This window comes from Ceratotherium simum, chromosome 7 (genome assembly GCF_057802395.1).
Source record: "Ceratotherium simum simum isolate JZ-2026a chromosome 7, ASM5780239v1, whole genome shotgun sequence".
Taxonomy (NCBI): Eukaryota; Metazoa; Chordata; class Mammalia; order Perissodactyla; family Rhinocerotidae; genus Ceratotherium; species Ceratotherium simum.
In genome coordinates, this window is record NC_141906.1 from 42793349 (window position 1) to 42812761 (window position 19413).

The following is a 19413-nucleotide window of genomic DNA, read 5'->3' on the forward strand; positions in this document are numbered from 1 at the left end:
AGCCTGCTGAAATTTTATGCACAATTTAGGATAAGTATGTGCATTTTTCAGGAGATAGGATCCATGGTTTTTATCAATCTCAAAAGGGTCCATGCTTCATGACCTAGCAAGGGTGAAGGATCAATGCTTTAAACAAATGCTCTTTTTAACCAAAAATAGTACAATCTACCTCTTTCCTTCTTGTCTTTATCCTGATCAAATGTTTGGCGAGTTGACATGGTGTGGTGCCATTTTCTACGGCAGAATTTTCCATGGGCCTCCAATTATCATTCTATTTTCCCATTTTCTCCCCTCCTCCTTTTTTTAAATAAAGATTCATCCAATGTCTGGTCCACTAATGAGCCCCATTCTTGCTATAAATTACGGCTATGTATAAAATAAGTTTTATAATTTTTTAAAATCATATCAGTGAGTTCCTATTGGGTGGGGGCTACTGCAGCAAGGGCTCAGCTTGTCATCTTGAAACTGAAGGGAAGTGCCCTATCTTCTGTCGTTACTTCAATCTTCCCCCACTCCCTGGTCCTCATGTGTCTTCTACTACTCCTCTTGATTCTTCACAGCTCAGCTCAAGTCCCATATACAGGCATACCTCATTTTATTGTGCTTTGCTTTATTGCACTTCACAGACGTTGTGTTTTTTTACAAGTTAAAGGTTTGTGGCAATCCTGCGTCAAGCAAGTCTATTGGGGCCATTTTCCAACAGCATTTGCTCACTTTGTGTCTCTGTGTCACATTTTGGTAATACTTGCCATATTTTAAATATTTTCATTATTATCACATTTGCTATGGTGATCTGTGATCAATGATCTTTGATGTCACTATTGCAATCATTTTGGGGCACCATGAATCGTGCCCATATAAAATGGTGAACTTATTCATTAATGTTGTATGTGTTCTGACTGCTCCACTGACCAGCCAACCCCTGTCTTTCTCCCTCTCCTTGGGTCTCCCTATTCCCTGAGACTCAACAATATTTAAATTAGGTCAATTAATAACCTCTAAGTGTTCAAGCGAAAGGAAGAGTCACATGTCTCTCACTTTAAATCAAAAGCTAGAAATGACTAAGCTTACTGAGGAAGGCATGTCAAAAGCCTAGATAGGCCAAAGGCTAAGCCTCTTGCATCAAATAATTAGCCAAGTTGTGAATGCAAAGGAAAAGTTCTTGAAGGAAATTAAAAATGCTACTCCAGTGAATACACAAATGATAAGAAAAACAGGGGCCAGCCCCATGGCTTAGCGGTTAAGTGTGCGCGCTCTGCTACTGGCGGCCCGGGTTCGGATCCCGGGCACGCACTGACACACCGCTTCTCCAGCCATGCTGAGGCCGTGTCCCACATACAGCAACTAGAATGGTATGCAACTATGACATACAACTATCTACTGGGGCTTTGGGGAAATAAAAAGGAGGAGGATTGGCAATAGATGTTAGCTTGGAGCCGGTATTCCTCAGCAAAAAGAGGAGGATTAGCACGGATGTTAGCTCAGGGCTGATCTTCCTCACAAAAAAAAAAAAGAAAAAGAGCCTCATTGCTGATATGGAGAAAGTTTTAGTAGTCTGGATAGAAGATCAAACCAGCCACAACATTCCCTTAAGCCAAAACCTAATCCAGAACAAGGCCCTAACTCTTTTCAATTCTATGAAGGCTGAGAGAGGTGAGGAAGCTGCAGAAGAAAAGTTTGAAGCCAGCAGAGGTTGGTTCATGAAGTTTAAGGAAGGATGTCTGCATATCATAAAAGTGCAAGGTGAAGCAGCAGGTGCTGATGTAGAAGCTGTGGCAAGTTATCCAGGAGATCTAGCTAAGATAATTAACGAAGGTGGCTACACCAAACAACAGATTTTCAATGTAGATGAAACAGCCTTATATTGGAAGAAGATGCCAGCTAGGACTTTCATAGCTAGAGAAGAGAAGTCAACACCTAGCTTCAAAGTTTCAAAGGACAAAGCTTTGTTAGAGGCTAAGGCAGCTGGTGACTTTAAGTTGAAGCCAATGCTCATTTACCATTCTGAAAATCCTAAGGCCCTTAAGAATTACGCTAAATCTACTCTGCCTATGCTCTATAAATGGAACAACAAAGCTTGAATGACAGCACATCTGTTGACAACATGGTTTACTGACTATTTTAAGCCCACGGTTGAGACCTACTGCTCAGAAAGAAAGATTCCTTTCAAAATATTAATGCCCGTTGACAACGTACCTGGTTACCCAAGAGCTCTGATGGAGATGTACAATGAGAAGAATGTTTTCATGCCTGCTAACACAATGTTATTCTGCAGCCCATGAATTACTCAAGAACTTGTTTTGACTTTCAAGTCAGTATTTAACAAATAGATTTTGTAAGGCTATAGCTGCCATAGGCGGTGATTTCACTGATGGATCTGAGCAAAGTAAACTGGAAGCCTGCTGGAAAGGATTCACCATTCTAGATGCCATGAAAAACATTTGTGATTCATGGAAAGACATCAAAATATCGTTAACAAGAGTTTGGAAGAAGTTAATTCCAACCCTCATGGATGACTTTGAGGGGTTCAAGACTTCAGTAGAGGAAGTAATTGCAGATGTGGTGGAAATTACAAGAGAGCTAGAACTAGAAGTGGAGCCTGAAGAGGTGACTGAACTGCTGCAATCTCATGATAAGACTTCAACAAGCTAAGGAGTTGCTTCTTATGGATGAGCAAAGAAAAGTAGTTTCTTGAGATAGAATCTACTTCTGGTGAAGATGCTTTGAAGATTGTTGAAATGACAACAAAGGATTTTGAATTTACATAAACTTAGTTGATAAAGCAGCGGCAGAGTTTGCAAGGATTGACTCCAATTTTGAAAGAAGTTCTACTGTGGGTAAAATGCTATCCAACAGCATCACATATTACAGAGAAATCATTCATGAAAGGAAGAGTCAATTGATATGGCTAACTTCATTGTTGTCTTATTTAAGAAATTGTCACAGCCACCCCAGCCTTCAGCAACCACCACTCTGATCAGTCAACAGGCATCAACATCGAGGCAAGACCCTCCACTAGCAAAAGATTATGACAGGCCGAAGGCTCAGATGAGGGTTAGCATTTTTTAGCAATAAAGTATTTTTTTAATAAAGGTATGTACATTTTTTTAGACATAATTCTATCATACACTTAATAGACTATAGTGTAAACACAACTTTTATATGCACTGGGAAACCAAAAAATTCATTTGACTTGCTTTATTGCAATATTTTCTGTATTGCGGTGGTCTGGAAGTGAACCTACAATATCTCCGAGATATGCCTGTACTCTCTGGAAGCTTCTGGGATAACTTTAGCCCTCAGAATTCTCTCCTTCCTCCAAAATCTATAACATTTATTTGGTGCTAGAAAAAAAGTATAACGGAGTTAGCATGTGGCAGAGCAGGCTTTTTCAACCTTGGCACTATTGCCATTTAGGGCCGGATAATTCTTCATTGTTGAGTGCATCTCCTCTCCCCATGTGACAACCCAAATGTCTACACACATTGCCAAATGTCCCCTGAGGGACCAAATCACCTCTGGTTGACCACCACTGTTGAAGTGTGATCCCCACATATCAGGTAATGGACTAGACTCTGTACAGACTTTGCTCACAGTCATATCCTACTTTCCTCCCAATCTTCCTTTACTTCAGTTCACTCACCTATTTTTAACTTATTTTGTACTGCATCTTTACCTTTGTAAAGCACTTCAAACCTTTTTTTCACAAGGCAGCAAATCTATAAAGACTCAGTGCTTCTTTCAAACCTGCCACAACCCTTGAAAGTAGGTATTAGCATCATCTTTTAACAGGCGAACACTGAGGACTGGAGATCTGTTTGGTAACTGAACTAAGGTCCAAATAACAAACTTTGGAGGAGGAAAGACTGATCCCCAAGTCCATGCGCTTTTCAGGGCAAAACACTGTTTTGTTTACTTTCTCTCCATAGACTCATCCTTGTTATTCAACTGAATTTTAGCCTGCAGAACTGGGATTTTGTCCACACAAAACACATTGTGTCTTGGGAATATTGTGCATTTCTTATGATGGCAGAGGAATAGTTATCAAAAGGAAAAATAGGCTTTTCTTTTAGCTTTCCAGAAACCCCACAAAGGAGAGAATGGGGGTTTAAAAATCTGATACTAAAAGCATTCATTTTCTATCATTTATGTTACACTACACTGAAACTATTCAATACTTTTGAAGGTTCAGAAAATACATTACAGGAAAAACATAAATCATCTCAATGATTACTTTAATGCAAAACCTCAGCTTCATGGCATTTTCCTGATTTCCTCAGAGGAAGGCTATTTCTTGATTGCTAGGATTTCAATCTCTTTAGACCTTTTGCATTAGAGGAAGGAAGAAGTCTGCTTTTTTTCCTCAACTTGGGAAATCTGGAGTGTATCACACTCTTTCCCCATTCAACTACCTATAGAATTGAATTTCAAAAAACAAATTGCCTTTTAGGACAGAAAGTTCAAAATCAAAGTATTGCATCAGCATCATGTCCTCAAAATCAGAAAAGGAGAGGTTAAATTTCTCACTTCTGCTAACTCTTAAAAAGCATTTGAAGAAAAGGGATCTTAATAAATGGACTTCTGAAAGGAAAAAGGAAGACACCAACAAAGGCATGTGTTGCATTTTCTGTCCAAGAGCTACTTTATCTCCAGCAATTTTGGTTTGCTGTCATCATGAGGACATTGTGTAGCATGGCCAGAATTTCTGCTGAGTTTCAATTATTTTTTTTATTTTTGTGAGGAAGATCAGCCCTGAGCTAACATCCATGCCAATCCTCCTCTTTTTGCTGAAGAAGACTGGCCCTGAGCTAACATCCATGTGGATCTTCCTCCACTTTATATGGGATACCGCCACAGCATGGCCTGACGAGCAGTGCATCGGTGCGCACCCAGGATCCGAACCCAGGCCACCAGCTGTGGAGCGCGTGCACTTAACCGCTACACCACGGGGCCAGCCCCAGGTTTCAATTATTTTACAGTTCAGGCAAATTCACACTTTCAGTCAGAACTACAGTTCAATGAAGTTAATATTTACAGCTAATAAAACTAAGGCCCAATGGCTAACTTGACCCACCACGGATACGATATACAATTTCAAGTCCATGCACTTCCCTTCAGAGCAGAAGAATTTGAAAGTTTAAAGCTCTGCATCTTGGTCAGGAAGTTTCTACCTAGCTTTAGACAAAAAATAAATCTTTACTGCAGTTAAGAAATATAAACATTAACCTCATCATAGTTAGAGGAAAACTGTCAAATGAAACCTTCCAAACACACGGCTGGGAGCTTAGAGCCGAGAATAGGATTTCTGGGAGCTGGAAAGGATCTTAGAAATGACTTTACAGAACAAGGTGAGGTTATTTGTCTCCCAACATTTAGATTTCTTTCTCCATTTTTCTTAATTGGGAGGCAGCAGGTAGAGTAGAAAGTTCTGGATACACTGGGCTCTAGATTTATCTTTATTAGCTGGAACCCCGGGCATGTTACTTCACCTCACAAGCCCATTTTTATTTTAATGACAGATGTGGACTAGATGACCTTCCAGCACTATTGTTAGTTTACCTTATCCTGACAGGAAAATCCTGAGTAGGAAAATGAAATTGTTACAACATTAGACTAACCTTAGTCATTTTTGCTTCAAAGTGACAGTGACTGTACAGTCAGTGGGGGCCTGATTTTCATCTCTGCTGTAGCCATCTAAACCTGATCGCCTCTCACACTTGTTCTTCTCTCCATAAAAGCAACAGCAGAAGAAGCGGTGCAGTGGGGGATGTGAAAACCTCTACACCAAAAAATCAAAATCATATCCCAAATTCAGTTTTTGAAGGTTTTTTCTGTGGGTTTCTTTGTGCCAATGTTCCTCTACTGGCTCTTTTCTCCCTTTCTAAAAAAACCCCTCTCATAGTAGGGTGGAGCTTGCTTATTAATAGTACATGTCTTAGCTGCTTCCCCATAGCAAAAGGTTATTTTACAATTTGAATTCAGAAAAGATGATCTGAATAACTAATATGTATATGGTCCTTACTGTGTTCCAAGCACTGCTCTACATACTTTGCATATATGAAGGCATTTCCCCCTCAGAGAAGTCTGTGAAGTAAGTACACCTATTCCTTACTTTCCAAATCTCTTCAGCTCCCGAGTTCAGTGGTTAGAGGTCAGATAGAGTTCAGCGAGCAAGTTTAGATGGCCAGGGGAACTTCATTATCTGCATTTACTTTACTTCAGCCACTTGGAATGGTAAAAGGCCTGATCTTAAATAAAACAAATGTGAAACAAAAGTGCAAATCCATTTGGTTCCTTTGTTGCAATGGCAAAAGTTTAGGGAGTGAGAGTTCAGACAGTGAGTGAAAACTACCCCATTATCTCCATTCCACAGGTGAGGAAACCGAAGCCCAGGAAGGGGAAGGAAACTGCCTAAGGTTTCTTGGCTAATAAGTGGCAAAGCCAGAAACCTTATCCAGGCACTAAGGCACCAGAGTCATTATCATGTTTGTGCTAGACCGCCCAGCTAAACTTTATTTTTCTTTGTGGCCTGTGGTATCATCCATGCATATTATCGCTACAGTTTTTCTGGGAATGTCTTTGGGGAGGTTAGCCAGAATCCCCATCCCATTTTTTCCAGAGCTCCATTTGTCAACAGACTGTGATTATATGTTCTATTAGCACCAATATAAACATAAACAAGTTTTAGGTAATGAAACTTGCTGCCTTTTGTACAGCTTAACAGTTTAATCATATGGCTTGAGGAACCACGATGTTCCATTTAGTCACCATCCTTAATGAATTTCATCACTGTGCATGAAATAGTGATCTTTCTGTTGTATAGAAATAGGAAAAGCAGACTCCTCCAGCAGACAAATGCAGGCTGAAGTGCAGTGTAACTTGAGCTCTCGTTCTGGGCAACCTTTCTCGGAATCTCTGAAAACTTTGGCCCTCTTCAAATTATTGCTTGTCCTCACACTGATCATGCTTGTGAGATCTGCTTCCCATTGCCAGTTAGGTTCACACCTGTATTTAAGTCTTTCAATATTTCCTAAAGCATTTACTGAATGACAGCAGCAATGATTTTTCTTAAGAGCTCAGTCAGGGCCCCTCATGAAATTGTGCAAAAGCCTGAGTGTACTGCATCTTCATGACTTGCTCTCGTATGTGTCAGCTGACGGCTGTCCAAGTAGAAAACCAGAGGATAAGCTTATGCGTACCTGTTAAATAAAACCTTACCTGTTGGGCCGGCCCCGTGGCTTGGCGGTTAAGTGCGCGCTCCACTACTGGCGGCCTGAGTTCGGATCCCGGGCGCGCACCGCCGCCACCACTTCTCTGGCCATGCTGAGGCCCTGTCCCACATACAGCAACTAGAAGGATGTGCAACTACGACGTACAACTATCTACTGGGGGGCTTTGGGGGAAAAAAAGGAGGAGGATTAGGCAATGGATGTTAGCTCAGAGCCGGTCTTGCTCAGCAAAAAGAGGAGGATTAGCACAGATGTTAGCTCAGGGCTGATCTTCCTCACAAAAAAACAAAACAAAACAAAACAAAAAAAAACCTTACCTGTTAAGCTGACAGGCAGCATCTTTATAAATTTTAGTGAAAAATAAATTCATACTTGATTTCAAAGTCTATTTACACTTTCACATAGTGACAAGGCTAAGCATAAAGCAGGACTAAAATTACATTCAATCAGTAACAGCAACAAAGAAAATACACCTCCTTGGAGGCCTTCCAGATGATAAAGGCCCTGGCTATGCCTACTATTCAGACTGCTTACTGCTTTGTGCCGAAAAGGTGAAAAGTATGTGGCAGTGTGCCAGGAGGCCCAAGAAGCGACACTTTAAACATGGGGCAAACTTTTGGAATAATACTTCAGCTCAAGGAGAGTAAAAATGTCATGAATGTAGTCAACTGTAATACAAAAAGTATATGACGTCTAAGACAAAACTCTGAGACTTAATATCTCACAGTGGAATTTCCAAGCATGTATCTAGTACCCCTGGTTATTCTGGTGGGAAGTGCTGAGATTTGGTGTCTAAGGCTCTCAAGGAGAATTGGACTTAGAACATCTAGGTTCTAATCATGACTCTGTCACTTACCAGCTGTGTGACCTTAGACAAGTCATTTGCCCTCTAAGCCCTAGTCTCTTCTTCTGTGCAGAGGAGGTTGGATTGCCTGATCTCTGGGGTCCCTTCCAGCTCCAAAAGGATTGTGGTTCTTGTTTATATTTAGAGTTCTGACTGCTTAATTTTGCCTATCATTTCTAATAGATGCCATCTGTTTACTCAGCATAGTGGTTTCATATCACTGTGAAATATCCCTTGGGGATCCCAAAGATCTGTCCAAATCCAAAATGCTAATATTTCACTAATTAAGCTATTACTGCTCACGCAGTGAAGGGCTAACCAATACTTCCAAATGCAAGATACACCATAAAAAGTTTAACCGATATCCAGATTTTTATCGAAACCTCCTATTTCTTTTCCTCATGGCCTCTGGCTCATCAAATATCCAGGAGATGACTTAAGGGTTCACTAGTCATTATTTGAGCATACCCCCTATTGTAAAGGTTCACAGTTTTGCTGTTTTTAATTGAAATACCCTAAAAGGCTCTTCCTTCTTGAAGTATTTACATAAGTGACACAAGTGAATCTAACTGGAGATAGTAGTAAAAATTCTCTTAAGCACACACACATAAATTCTTTAACACATATCACCTGAACATTTACAACAAAGTTTTTAAAAATTTAATAATCATTTCCATATTTTCTTGTGATTTATACAATTTAAAAATAAGCCTGTGCTTTCACATAGATTTTTTAAAATATAGCATGTTTGAATTATAAATGATTAGCAAAATCCATTACTTCATGGCTCACCATCATACGTAAAAACTTCAGTTAATTGAGTACTTGGAAAAAAGTAGGCCAGTGGTTGATGGGAAGGTATATTAAAATCAAGGATGGTTTTCCTTTTTTTTTGGTGAGGAAGATTAGCCCTGAGCTAACATCTGTTGCCAATCCTCCTCTTTCTGCTGAGGAAGATTGGCTGCGGGCTAATAATATCTGTGCCCATCTTCCTCTACTTTATATGTGGGACGCCTGCCACAGCATGGCTTCATAAGCGGTGTGTAGGTCCACGCCCGGGATCCGAACCTGCAAACCCCGGGCCACTGAAGCAGAGCGCGGGCACTTAACCACTATGCCACCAGGCCAGCCCCAAGGGCGGTTTTCATTTTAAAGGCAAAAATCTTCAAAGGAATCTATTTGTAATCTTCTGAAATGGCTGCTGTCAAAGTCTCCAGTCTGAATAAATCCGTCCCCTCTCATGACTGACGGGGGTCAGTAAGAAATGCTGGGAGGTATACTCTACAATTTAGGAATCGGCGTGGCTGCCACAGCTATGCTTTCGATTGCACACTCATCAGTTCCTCTGCGGATCCGGAAGTAACCATCCTCACCCCAGCTGGTGCCCCAGCTGTTTTTAACAATCCAGTAATCTAGCCCAGAGGCCGAGTCAGTGCCATAGCCCACCAGCAGAACAGCATGATTAGTCAGCTCAAAGGGGTTGAAAGGGTCTCTCAGACCAGTGTGGTGGTAGATCCCCTTGTGGTAGTGGAGGAAGTCATTATAGACTTCAAAAGCAACTGCCATGGGCCCATGATGGACCAGCTCAAGCTTCATGAGGGCTTCATTGCAGCCCCCATAGAAACCTCCCACATAGTGGTACCCGGAGGAGTAGTAACGAAAGCAGTCCTTCTTCAGTTTGCATGGTGAATCGGTGCCTGTGTAGGGGAAGCATGCCTCTTCCACCACCCCAAAATCTTGGGCATACTTTCCTGCGATGAGGTAGGGGAAGCCACCGTCACAGCCTGAGGATGAATAACACACAGAGTTACTATTCCCCTACTAGAAAGGGGCACAGGAGAAGCTGTGCCATTTCCTATTTTGTGTTTTCTACTCCATTAATTCTTTACGTAACCCCAGGAAGTTGTTCTTAATTTAAGTATCACTTCATCCGTCCACCCATTAGCCATCAACTCTCATCCCCATCTATTTAACAGACATGTATTTGGCAGCTGATGTGGAAGGTAGCTACAGCATAGTGGATAACTGGGAGGCTCTGAAGCCTGACTATGTTGGTTCAAGTCTGAAACTATGTGAGGAATTTAACTTCTCTGTACTTCTGTTTACTTATCTGTAAACTATAGATAGCAATAGTGACTTCCTTGTAGGATCAGTTACTTCATGTAAAAGCAATGTAAGTTTGCTGTTACTGTCATTATTAAACAGCCAGACACTATATGGTGGCTGTTCCTCAGGAAGTCTTCTCTGACCACCTCCTGCAGAAAAGTCTAAATCAGGTCCTCATCTCCCTCCTCCAGTCCTGGCCCTATTATACACATCTGTAATCCGGCTCTTTTTCTTCATTTTTCTTATAATTATTTAATTTCTATTTCCCTCACTTAACTATAAGCTTCATGAGGGTAGGGACTCTCTTGATACACCACAGTCCACAGGGCCAAGAAGTCACAATGTTGGTGTTCAATAAGTATTTCAGAAAGAATGAAAAGCTCACTGACAAATATCATTTATCAGCAGTTTCACTGGTGAACTGAGAAACTCTCTAGTGGCCAAATCTGGGGCTGACAGCAGAAAACTTTAAAATGGAAACATTTCTCCCTCAATGGGTGGCAGCTGGGCTTGTTACATATATTACATCGCCCTGTTCTGAAAGCCCACGTGTAGAACTTTAAAATTCTCCTAGAGAGAAACCAGTGTTAGTATGGTTTTAATAAGAATCAGGTTTTGGAGTGAGACCTTATTTGGAACTGAAACTCTAATGCTTAGAAGCTGCATGGCCTTCAAAATATTAAAGAACAACATATCTGTTCCCTCTCTATAAACAGGGATAATATCTACTCTTTCAGGGTTTTGAGCTTTGTTGGGTAATGTATGTAAAAGGCTCCTAAGAGCCAGTGCTCATCCAGTATACAGTAACTATTGACATTTTGTTGGCTGGGGCAGTGAATCCCATGAGAAACCACTCATTTATAAGTGATAGGGCCAGAACTCGCACCCAGGTTTTCTGATTACAGACATTGAGCACTCTCCACCACACCATCCTTTTGCCTTTGCCGACAATGGCCAACTCCACACAGGTAAATTGTGCCTGAAATACAACACTTACCCTGGGCATACTGGCTGCAAGACACGACCTCCTGAGGACTCAAGATTGGGGTCTGAGTGTTGTTGGTTAATATACGGATTCTTGCTTCCAGCATACCCATAGAAGCAAATGAGTAGCAGCTTCCACAAGATTCTGGTGATGGAAAAGAAAGATATATAACCCAAGAGACCTCTGAAGCACTCACAAAGAAATATAAAAAAACCTGAGTGGATGAGATACATTAATATATTTATATTGAGTGTTGCTGTTGTTCATAAAGATCAGCACGATAAAGAAGATTCAATCAACAAACACTATTGACCTTACAGGCAAACATTAAGATTTCAGCTTAAAATTTTTATCAAAAGGCCAACGTTACTATATGGGGCTTTCCTTGAGAATATTTTAGGAGAAAAAAACTCCTAACTTCTGCAAAGCATTTGACAGTATTCTTGATAATGAAGAAATGATTTATGTCTGCAACATTCTGAGCCATCAGGTTGAGACAAAACTACAGAGAGATACATGTGAGTTGAACTTTTAAATATCTCCAGAGCAGCAATTTCTAAAGCAACTTGTTGGGTGGAATTGACCCTATGAATGGCTTAGGTATGGGTGTATTGTAGAGAGTTGGATTTAACCAGAGTCAAGGAGGCAAAATACAACAAAGCCAAAGAAAGGTAAGAGGGTAACTATAATGACGGATATGGTATTTAAGGCAGCCAATGAGGAAGCAACGACATAACACAGATGGAGGGAGTGAAATGGAAAATGGACTGGTTCTAAGGGGAAAAGGGTAACAGCATGTTCCCTGAAGTGTCACCAAGAGGAGAGAAGAACATAACAGTAGCTGGATGGAGGTGGGGAGAAGGGAAAAGAAAACAGTTTTATTTTTAGTACCTGGATGCTCTGGCAAAGACAAAACACATTTACTTAAGAAGCAAATGCGAGGAATATAGTTGCTATTTCAAGAGAAGGAAAAATGTTATACTATGTGGTAATTTATATGAACAATATTATTTTTCTATATGTTTCTTCAATATGTGTGGGAAAAAGAAATAAATATATATAAGAAAATATAGCATGTATATAACAAAACTGGGACTTGTTATAATTCTAGAAAGAAATGAATATAATTTTAATCTATTATTATACAGCATCTTTCACCTCTGCCACTGATATAAATTCTACACAGAGACATGCTTGTACCAAATCCAAGACATTAGTATTAATGCAGTTATACACAATTGATATGTTATTCAATTTACTAATATATTATTATTAGTTACCAAATTATTTGAATGGTGAGCACTCCCTTATGCATGTAAAATAAGATTAATGGACAGACAATATTACAATTCAAAAAACTCATTCTATGTAAAGAGAATGCTGCTTTTATTGTCTTTATTAAATCTGAATTTAGTAATTTAGTAACTGCCTTCCTTAGAGAGAAAAGTATTCAAAAGAATACTATGTATTCAAAATATTATCAGGGACACTGTTTTTCCCTTCTCCAGGTAACTGTTGCTTCATGGCCCTCCCTGAGTGCAAAGGAAAGCCAGGATATTCTATGCTCAGCCTCGAACATCCTCAACTCTACTTAAAATTACTTATATTGTTTTCCTCAAACTAAACTGTGAACTTCCTTGGGTGTTGACAAGAAATGTGTTTTCTTCATCTTGGTGCCCCATGCAATGAAGGAACTCAATGCATGTTTGCAGAAAGAAGAGTCAAGTTATCAACAAGTGGATACATATTTACATCCATGAAAGAAAGTGACTTCAGTGAAAACAGTCAACCTTTACTTGTTTCTAAGCTCCAAGGGAGGCAGAACCCTAGATCCTAATGTGAGCCTTCTCTAAGTAGCTCAACAATACCACAGATCCCAGACTTAGAGTCTATTAGAGCCTTACTACACTTTGCTACCATTTCTGATGTTCTCCAAAATTCTCTCCACAAACATGTCTGATTTATCTATATCATATACTGTTTTTGCAGCTGAGGGATCACCTAAATTCTGAAAATTAGAAGAGAAACACTTGGAAGGGGCCTTGCAATTCATCTAGTGTACAACCTACTCACTTGATAATGTGTACACTGAGAATCAGAAAGAAGCAATGATCTCTCCAAAGTCACAAAGAGATGGCAGGTGCTAGTACCTAAGTAACTCCTAATGCAGGACTAGTGTCCTTTTGGTTTATAGGTCTGTATCTACTTTTAAAAAGTTTTTTTTTTTTTTGTGAGGAGATCAGCCCTGTGCTAACATCTGCCAATCCTCCTCTTTTTTTTTTTTTTTTTTTGCTGAGGAAGACTGGCCCTGGGCTAACATCCGTGCCCATCTTCCTCCACTTTATATGGGACGCCGCCGCAGCACGGCCTGACAAGCGGTGCGTTGGTGCATGCCTGGGATCCGAACCGGCGAACCCTGGGCCGCTGCAGTGGAGTGTGCACACTTAACCGCTTGCGCCACCGGGCCGGCCCCTAAAAAGTTTTAAATTGTCTTTCCCTATCATCTTGTTACTAGATAAACCAAAATCAACTTGTATATTTTGTTTTCAAAACCATCCAAATAATACTATCCTTAGGATCCCTCTTTCAAATGATAGAATATCAAAGAACTAGAAGAGTGACAGTAAATAGCCAAAGCCAGTGGTCCTTTCTTGTGACATCAGGGTCTTATAATAAATAACATCCCAAGATAGCCTGGAATGGCCCATTTTGGCCACTAAGCATTCTTGGCCCACGGCAGCCACGGAAGTAATCTCTCTTGGTATTAACCATTAAACTCCCATCATCTGACCAGCCAGCACTGTGGGAGGACAGGCCACAGGTACATTCAAGGGCTCAGAATATGCTCTGTTAACAGAGAAATTACGGGAATGAGGAAAGAAATTAACCTTCCTCAAACCCCTGATGTTCCCAGGAGAACGTGTCAGCTGCCAAGGTAATTAAGGCCTCTTCAAAAGTCCAGGCCAGAGTCTAGATTCTAAAAGGACCATTACCCCTTAAGAAGACTACCATGCAATAAAGAATAAGAAAGGGATCTGGCCTAGCAGAGCTCTGCAGTAATCAAATTTCCACAATCTCACAGAGATAATGTGATTGTCACATTCTTTAACTATGTTCAGACACCTTCTAACAGCAGAGAACATACTAAACTAGGAGTAAGAAGTCAGGATTCTTTCCTTCCCAACCCCCCCCCCCCCCCCCCGCCTTGTCACTCAGCTGTGTGACTCTGGGCAAGTCACTTAACCTTTTTTGGCATTTCTTTTTATCTTGTGTGTAAAATGAATGGGGTGAAGTAAACTGTTCAGAATCTCTGCCTTCCAGCTCTAAAGTATAAACAGTATGTAGAATAAGAATTAAATGAACTAGATTTTAAACATTAGGAAAACACTCTGCATGTCCTAATTAATGTGACCTGAGAGACACTCCCTTCTGTCTTGAAGACACAATAATAAATAAAGACAGCACAGCTGGGAGAAGAACAAAGAAAGTCCATCTCTTCCAATTTCCTAGCCTCTCTTCCTTCTCACACTTCAAAGTAAATCCAGCTCTAAGGCTGGTGCTTAAAGCTATTTTCAAGTGTAAAGGTAAAACCTCATTTGTCCTCCCAAAATTTCTTTTTTCATTTATCTTGATTTGTGCTCTGAATAGAAAAAAGTTGTGAATTCCTTTAACTGTGGGTAATTTTGAATTCTGGGTTTTGTGGAACACTGGTATTCTTAAAGTTAGTGGAAATTTCCAAGCAGCCCAGTTAGCAGGAAAAGAAAATAATTTTTTCCCAACTTATAAAGTACAGAAAACCAAAAGGAAGTCAAAAGAGGAACTTCTAAGTACATTATTTTCTCAAGTATCTGAAAAGATACTACAGATAAGGAATCAACTCAAAAGCAATTAATCTATCAAAGCCCTTTGTTTTTAAATTGTCCATGTCTGTACAAATCCTATTTATAACACTCAAAAAATATGCAACATTGGAGACAATAATAGATTTACCAGGTTACAAGAAAACTAGTGTCAAAGAATTTGGCTTTAGAAAGTCTAATTTCCTTCCTTTGAATTACTGTCTCATCACTCAATCATATCTTTTGGGAAGTGAGTGGAACTAAACTTTTCTTTCAAACTTCTCCTATGCTCCCAGTGAATTTTAAAAATAGTTTATCAAAGCAGTTATCATACTGTATTCTAATGTTTTGCTTGCAGGTCTTGCTAAACTGTAAGTCTCTACGACAAGGATCATGTCATATTAGTCTTTATATCCTGAGTCATGAAAAAAAATTTCCTAACACATCTGACCCTCTATAAATACTCTGTAATATAGCAGAAGCAACTATGTGCCAGGCCCTCAATAATCAACACCTGACATGCAGTACTTACACTTAATCCTCTCAAATAAGTATAGGTAATCTGTTTGAAGACAAATTTTAATCCGCTCTTAACATCACCCCTTTTATTTCCCTTTCCATTCATTTCTCAATTACCTTCAGATTTCTCTCATTTCCAATCCCTCCTTTCCAAAGAAGTCCTTCCCAGGAAAGAAAAGGTAGGGAAGGATTTCAGGATCCACACTTTCTCTAGAGCTGAAGAGTCTCAGAAAAACTGGTACAGAGGAAAGAGATGAGATGAGATCTCTGGTGTCAGATGAAGGACAGGAAGCTTGCTGACTGGCTGCTGCCAGACCCGCTCAAAGCTCTGCACACTCAGAACACTTGGCAAGAATTCAGTGAGGATGGAATTGAAGGGTCAGTGGTAAATGCTGAGAAGTGGGAGAGGCTTATTATCACTGAATTTTTAAGAAAGGGGAAGAACAATTTATCTTTCGGTGTTATTAATTTATAACGCTCTCAGGAGATGCTAATCAGAACGTTTCCAGACAGCAAATACTACACCTATTTTATAGTAACAAATCAGTCATGTTTACTATAACTATCTTCCAAATGAGCTTAGAAGTAATAAACCTGAGTATTGTATAAATGATTCTCCAAGGCATTGTTGGCTAAAATTTAGGATATCTTTTAGGATAACAAGATAATTTGCTATCAAGTGCTACTAGAGGAAAAGTTATTAAATCTACTCATACCGTATCCAATTTCTGAAAATAACTGGTAAAACGCAATTAAAGTGATACTTTTGGTAAACCTGGGCTCTGCCCCCAGGCCACCATTCTGGAAGCTGGCTTAATACTTATCATCATATGTCACATTCTGACATAAAGTGAATTGAAAGGTCTTTACAAAGCTCAAAAAAATCTACTTTACCGAAAAAAAATGTTAGAATCCATCTTCTGGGCTTCTACAGTAATTAAAAACTAAATAATGGTCGACAGGGGAGTAGGGAGAAAGTGGGAAGACAGATAGCAAAGAAGGATTCCAGCAAACCACTTGCAGAAGGAAGACAATTTTAGCTGTATGCAGTTCTGTTTCTACATGAGTCTCTCCTACTAGGAGGGCAAATGAGTTTGGCTTACATATCACTCTGATTAATTTCATTAGCTACCTGGAACGTAAATTGAGAAGGATACTGAAGAAATGCTGAGCTCAGTTGGAGAGATTATTTATTACCAAAGCCTGTCATGGATACAAAAGGAAGACGTGAGTATTCATTGGCCATATATTTTCCATTTCTTTACTAAAGCGGATCATGCCCATTTCATCTCTGTATCCCTAGAATCTACCCCAGAGTCTAGCACGCAGTAAATGTTCAATAAATATTTCAGGATGAATTAATGAAAAATCAGACTTTTTTTTTTACCTTGGTTTCGAACAGGGGTAACAAAATTGACACCACGAACATTTCTCCAGTCCCAAGATGCTGGCAAATGTAAAACCTTTTCAAGTATTTCAGCAGCCAGTGGTGCAGGTTTAGGCCTAGGATGGAAATACACATTTGACATCAATATATAGTCTTTCCTTTGAGGATGATTTCCTAACCCCTAATTCTATGATTTCAACCACCTGGCTATCTAGGATCTAGAGTCAGACCCAAACAGCATTTGTCCCATCAGTGTTCCAATGTGTCTATTACACAATCATGCGTCTACTATACAACATGTCGATTACACCACTAAATTGTTTAAATGGTTTTTATTATCCATTTCTTTTTCAGGATCTAGTAATTTTCTCCTATGAAATGACACTGGTTTCGTAAATCAGTGTGATGCTATTTTTAGTATGCCTAAAGAGTTGCATTCTCTTACTTTCAACAGATTTTGACTAAGAGAGATGGGAAGTTGAAAATGGCCTACAAAGGATACAGAGAAAATACAGGAATTACTGATGGTTGACTCAGCAGATGGTGGTGGTGACAGTAACGTGGTTGTAAAAGAAGTGAAGTAGGCACAGAAATAAAAGGTCTAAGTAGAAAGTAGGCAGATTAACTCCATAAACAACAGACAAAACTGCTTCCTCATCATAGAACTACATCTCATATGATATGGTTGGAAAATAAGACACAAAAAGGAGAGTTGCCCAGAACGATGAATAATGGATAGACATTTTCTGGAAATGAGAAAATTGTTCTACAAGCTTCTCAGTATTAAAGATTTAAAACAAACAAACAGGACTCTAGCTCTTGACACACTAGACTTCTTGGAGTTCCCCCAAGTCTGTCAAATGCTCTCAGTGTTCCATGTCTTTGTCCTGTTGCTCCTTTTATCTAAAAGGCCTGTTGCGCACCGCTTAGAAGAAATCCCCTTAGAGTTTTTCCCTAACTTCTAATTTTAAGGACTGCTCATAGAGCAGCCCTCACCCACCAGCCCCCAACAAAAACTCACTTCTCTCTATGCTCCATCAACTCTTTTGTTAGGCCACACCCGTTACACTGTGGTAACATTTATTTTTCTGTTACTGTAAACTACTTGAATTTCTTACTACATTTGGCATTGTCATACCACACTGTTCTAACTTTTCAGTGGTTACACAGTTGGTTTTTCACCAGGTTCCCATTTAGTCACTGGCAAAGATTCTTTCAGGACTTCTTCACATCCTTTGCAACTATTCTCAAGTGGTTCCCTTTCTCACACACTTCTCTTAGAGATGATATAAGTTAATGCTAAGATAAAATGGAAGTAAAATGAAATAGAGAAAAAATCACTCATGACCAGCAATCATAACCTTGAGAACTATATATAATAGAGAGCATATTACATACAGAAATGTCGATTAATTTTTCACTAAAATATTAACCAAGCCAGAGACATTGCTAGAAGCTCTACATGATACAGAGATGAACATGAGGTGGTCTTTGACCATAGGAAAGACAGCATTAAGAGACATGAGACATAAAGAAATTACTAAAACAAATACAAAGAAGTTATAGCAATGTTATAAAACATATAACTTGGATAATGCCCATGGAATAACCAAGGTACATAAAAGCTATGCACTGTGGAAAATTTTAGATAGAGGGTGGGGAAAAAACAAACCAAAAAACAAACCTTAGATGTTTCTTCGTGATTTATGAATAAAAACTAGGGTGTAAACAAATTCTGGAAGGAAACAGTTTCTGTGATTTCACATTGAGAGACCAAGAGATTCAGTCAATCAATAGACATTAACTAAGTGTCCTGTATGTACCTAAGAATACACTAAGTAATATGAAAGATAAAAAAGGAAGTGAAGTTTGGCAGCACAATGTAATTTCAGGGAAGGTATCTCAGAGTCACACTGACCTCCTACAAATGGCTTTACCACTTACTAGCTGTGTGACATTCGTCAAACAACTTATCACAAAACTATGATTGGCTCCTATTAAAATGGGTATATAATCACACCTACCTCAAACGATGGTTACGAAAATTCAATGTAATGATTAACAAGTGTTTAGAACAGTGCCTGTCTCTAAGTCCTTAATAAATTATTAAGCTATGATGATGATAACTACCATCATCACCATCCATGTTATTAAGAGGACTAAATATGATACTGATACATTTAACTTACTATCTGGCACAAAACAGGCATTTAAATGTTAACTTCCTCTTCCTACCATCCTATAAGGCAAAGTGTTTGCCCATCATTGCACACACACACAAAACAATGTGACAAATGAAGCTCAATGGTGTGAAAATGAAGACAGTGTAAGAGGAATTTAGGAGATGGAGAAGTGAGAATTACAAACATTATAAGTACAGTATACATTATTGGCTCTTAATCATTTGTGTCCAGATTCTTTAAGAATCTGCTGAAAGCTCTGGACTGAGAGAGATCTCCATGCACAATAAATGTTTCTATAATTTCAGCAGTTTCACAGACTCC

The 19413-nt window shown here is 39.4% G+C and overlaps 1 protein-coding gene across 1 annotated transcript in view; it reads right to left on the reverse strand.

Moving 5' to 3' along the window:
• Nucleotides 1-8718: 8718 nt before the first annotated feature.
• CTSC (cathepsin C) overlaps nucleotides 8719-19413 on the reverse strand; it is a 37974-nt gene continuing 27279 nt past the window's right edge. The window contains exons 5-7 of the mRNA XM_087433565.1: nucleotides 16910-17025; nucleotides 11177-11308; nucleotides 8719-9857 (exon numbers count right to left, since the gene is read on the reverse strand). Of these exons, the coding sequence (XP_087289691.1) occupies nucleotides 9355-9857; nucleotides 11177-11308; nucleotides 16910-17025 (751 nt within the window). The 3' untranslated portion in view covers nucleotides 8719-9354. The remainder of the gene's footprint in view (nucleotides 9858-11176; nucleotides 11309-16909; nucleotides 17026-19413) is intronic.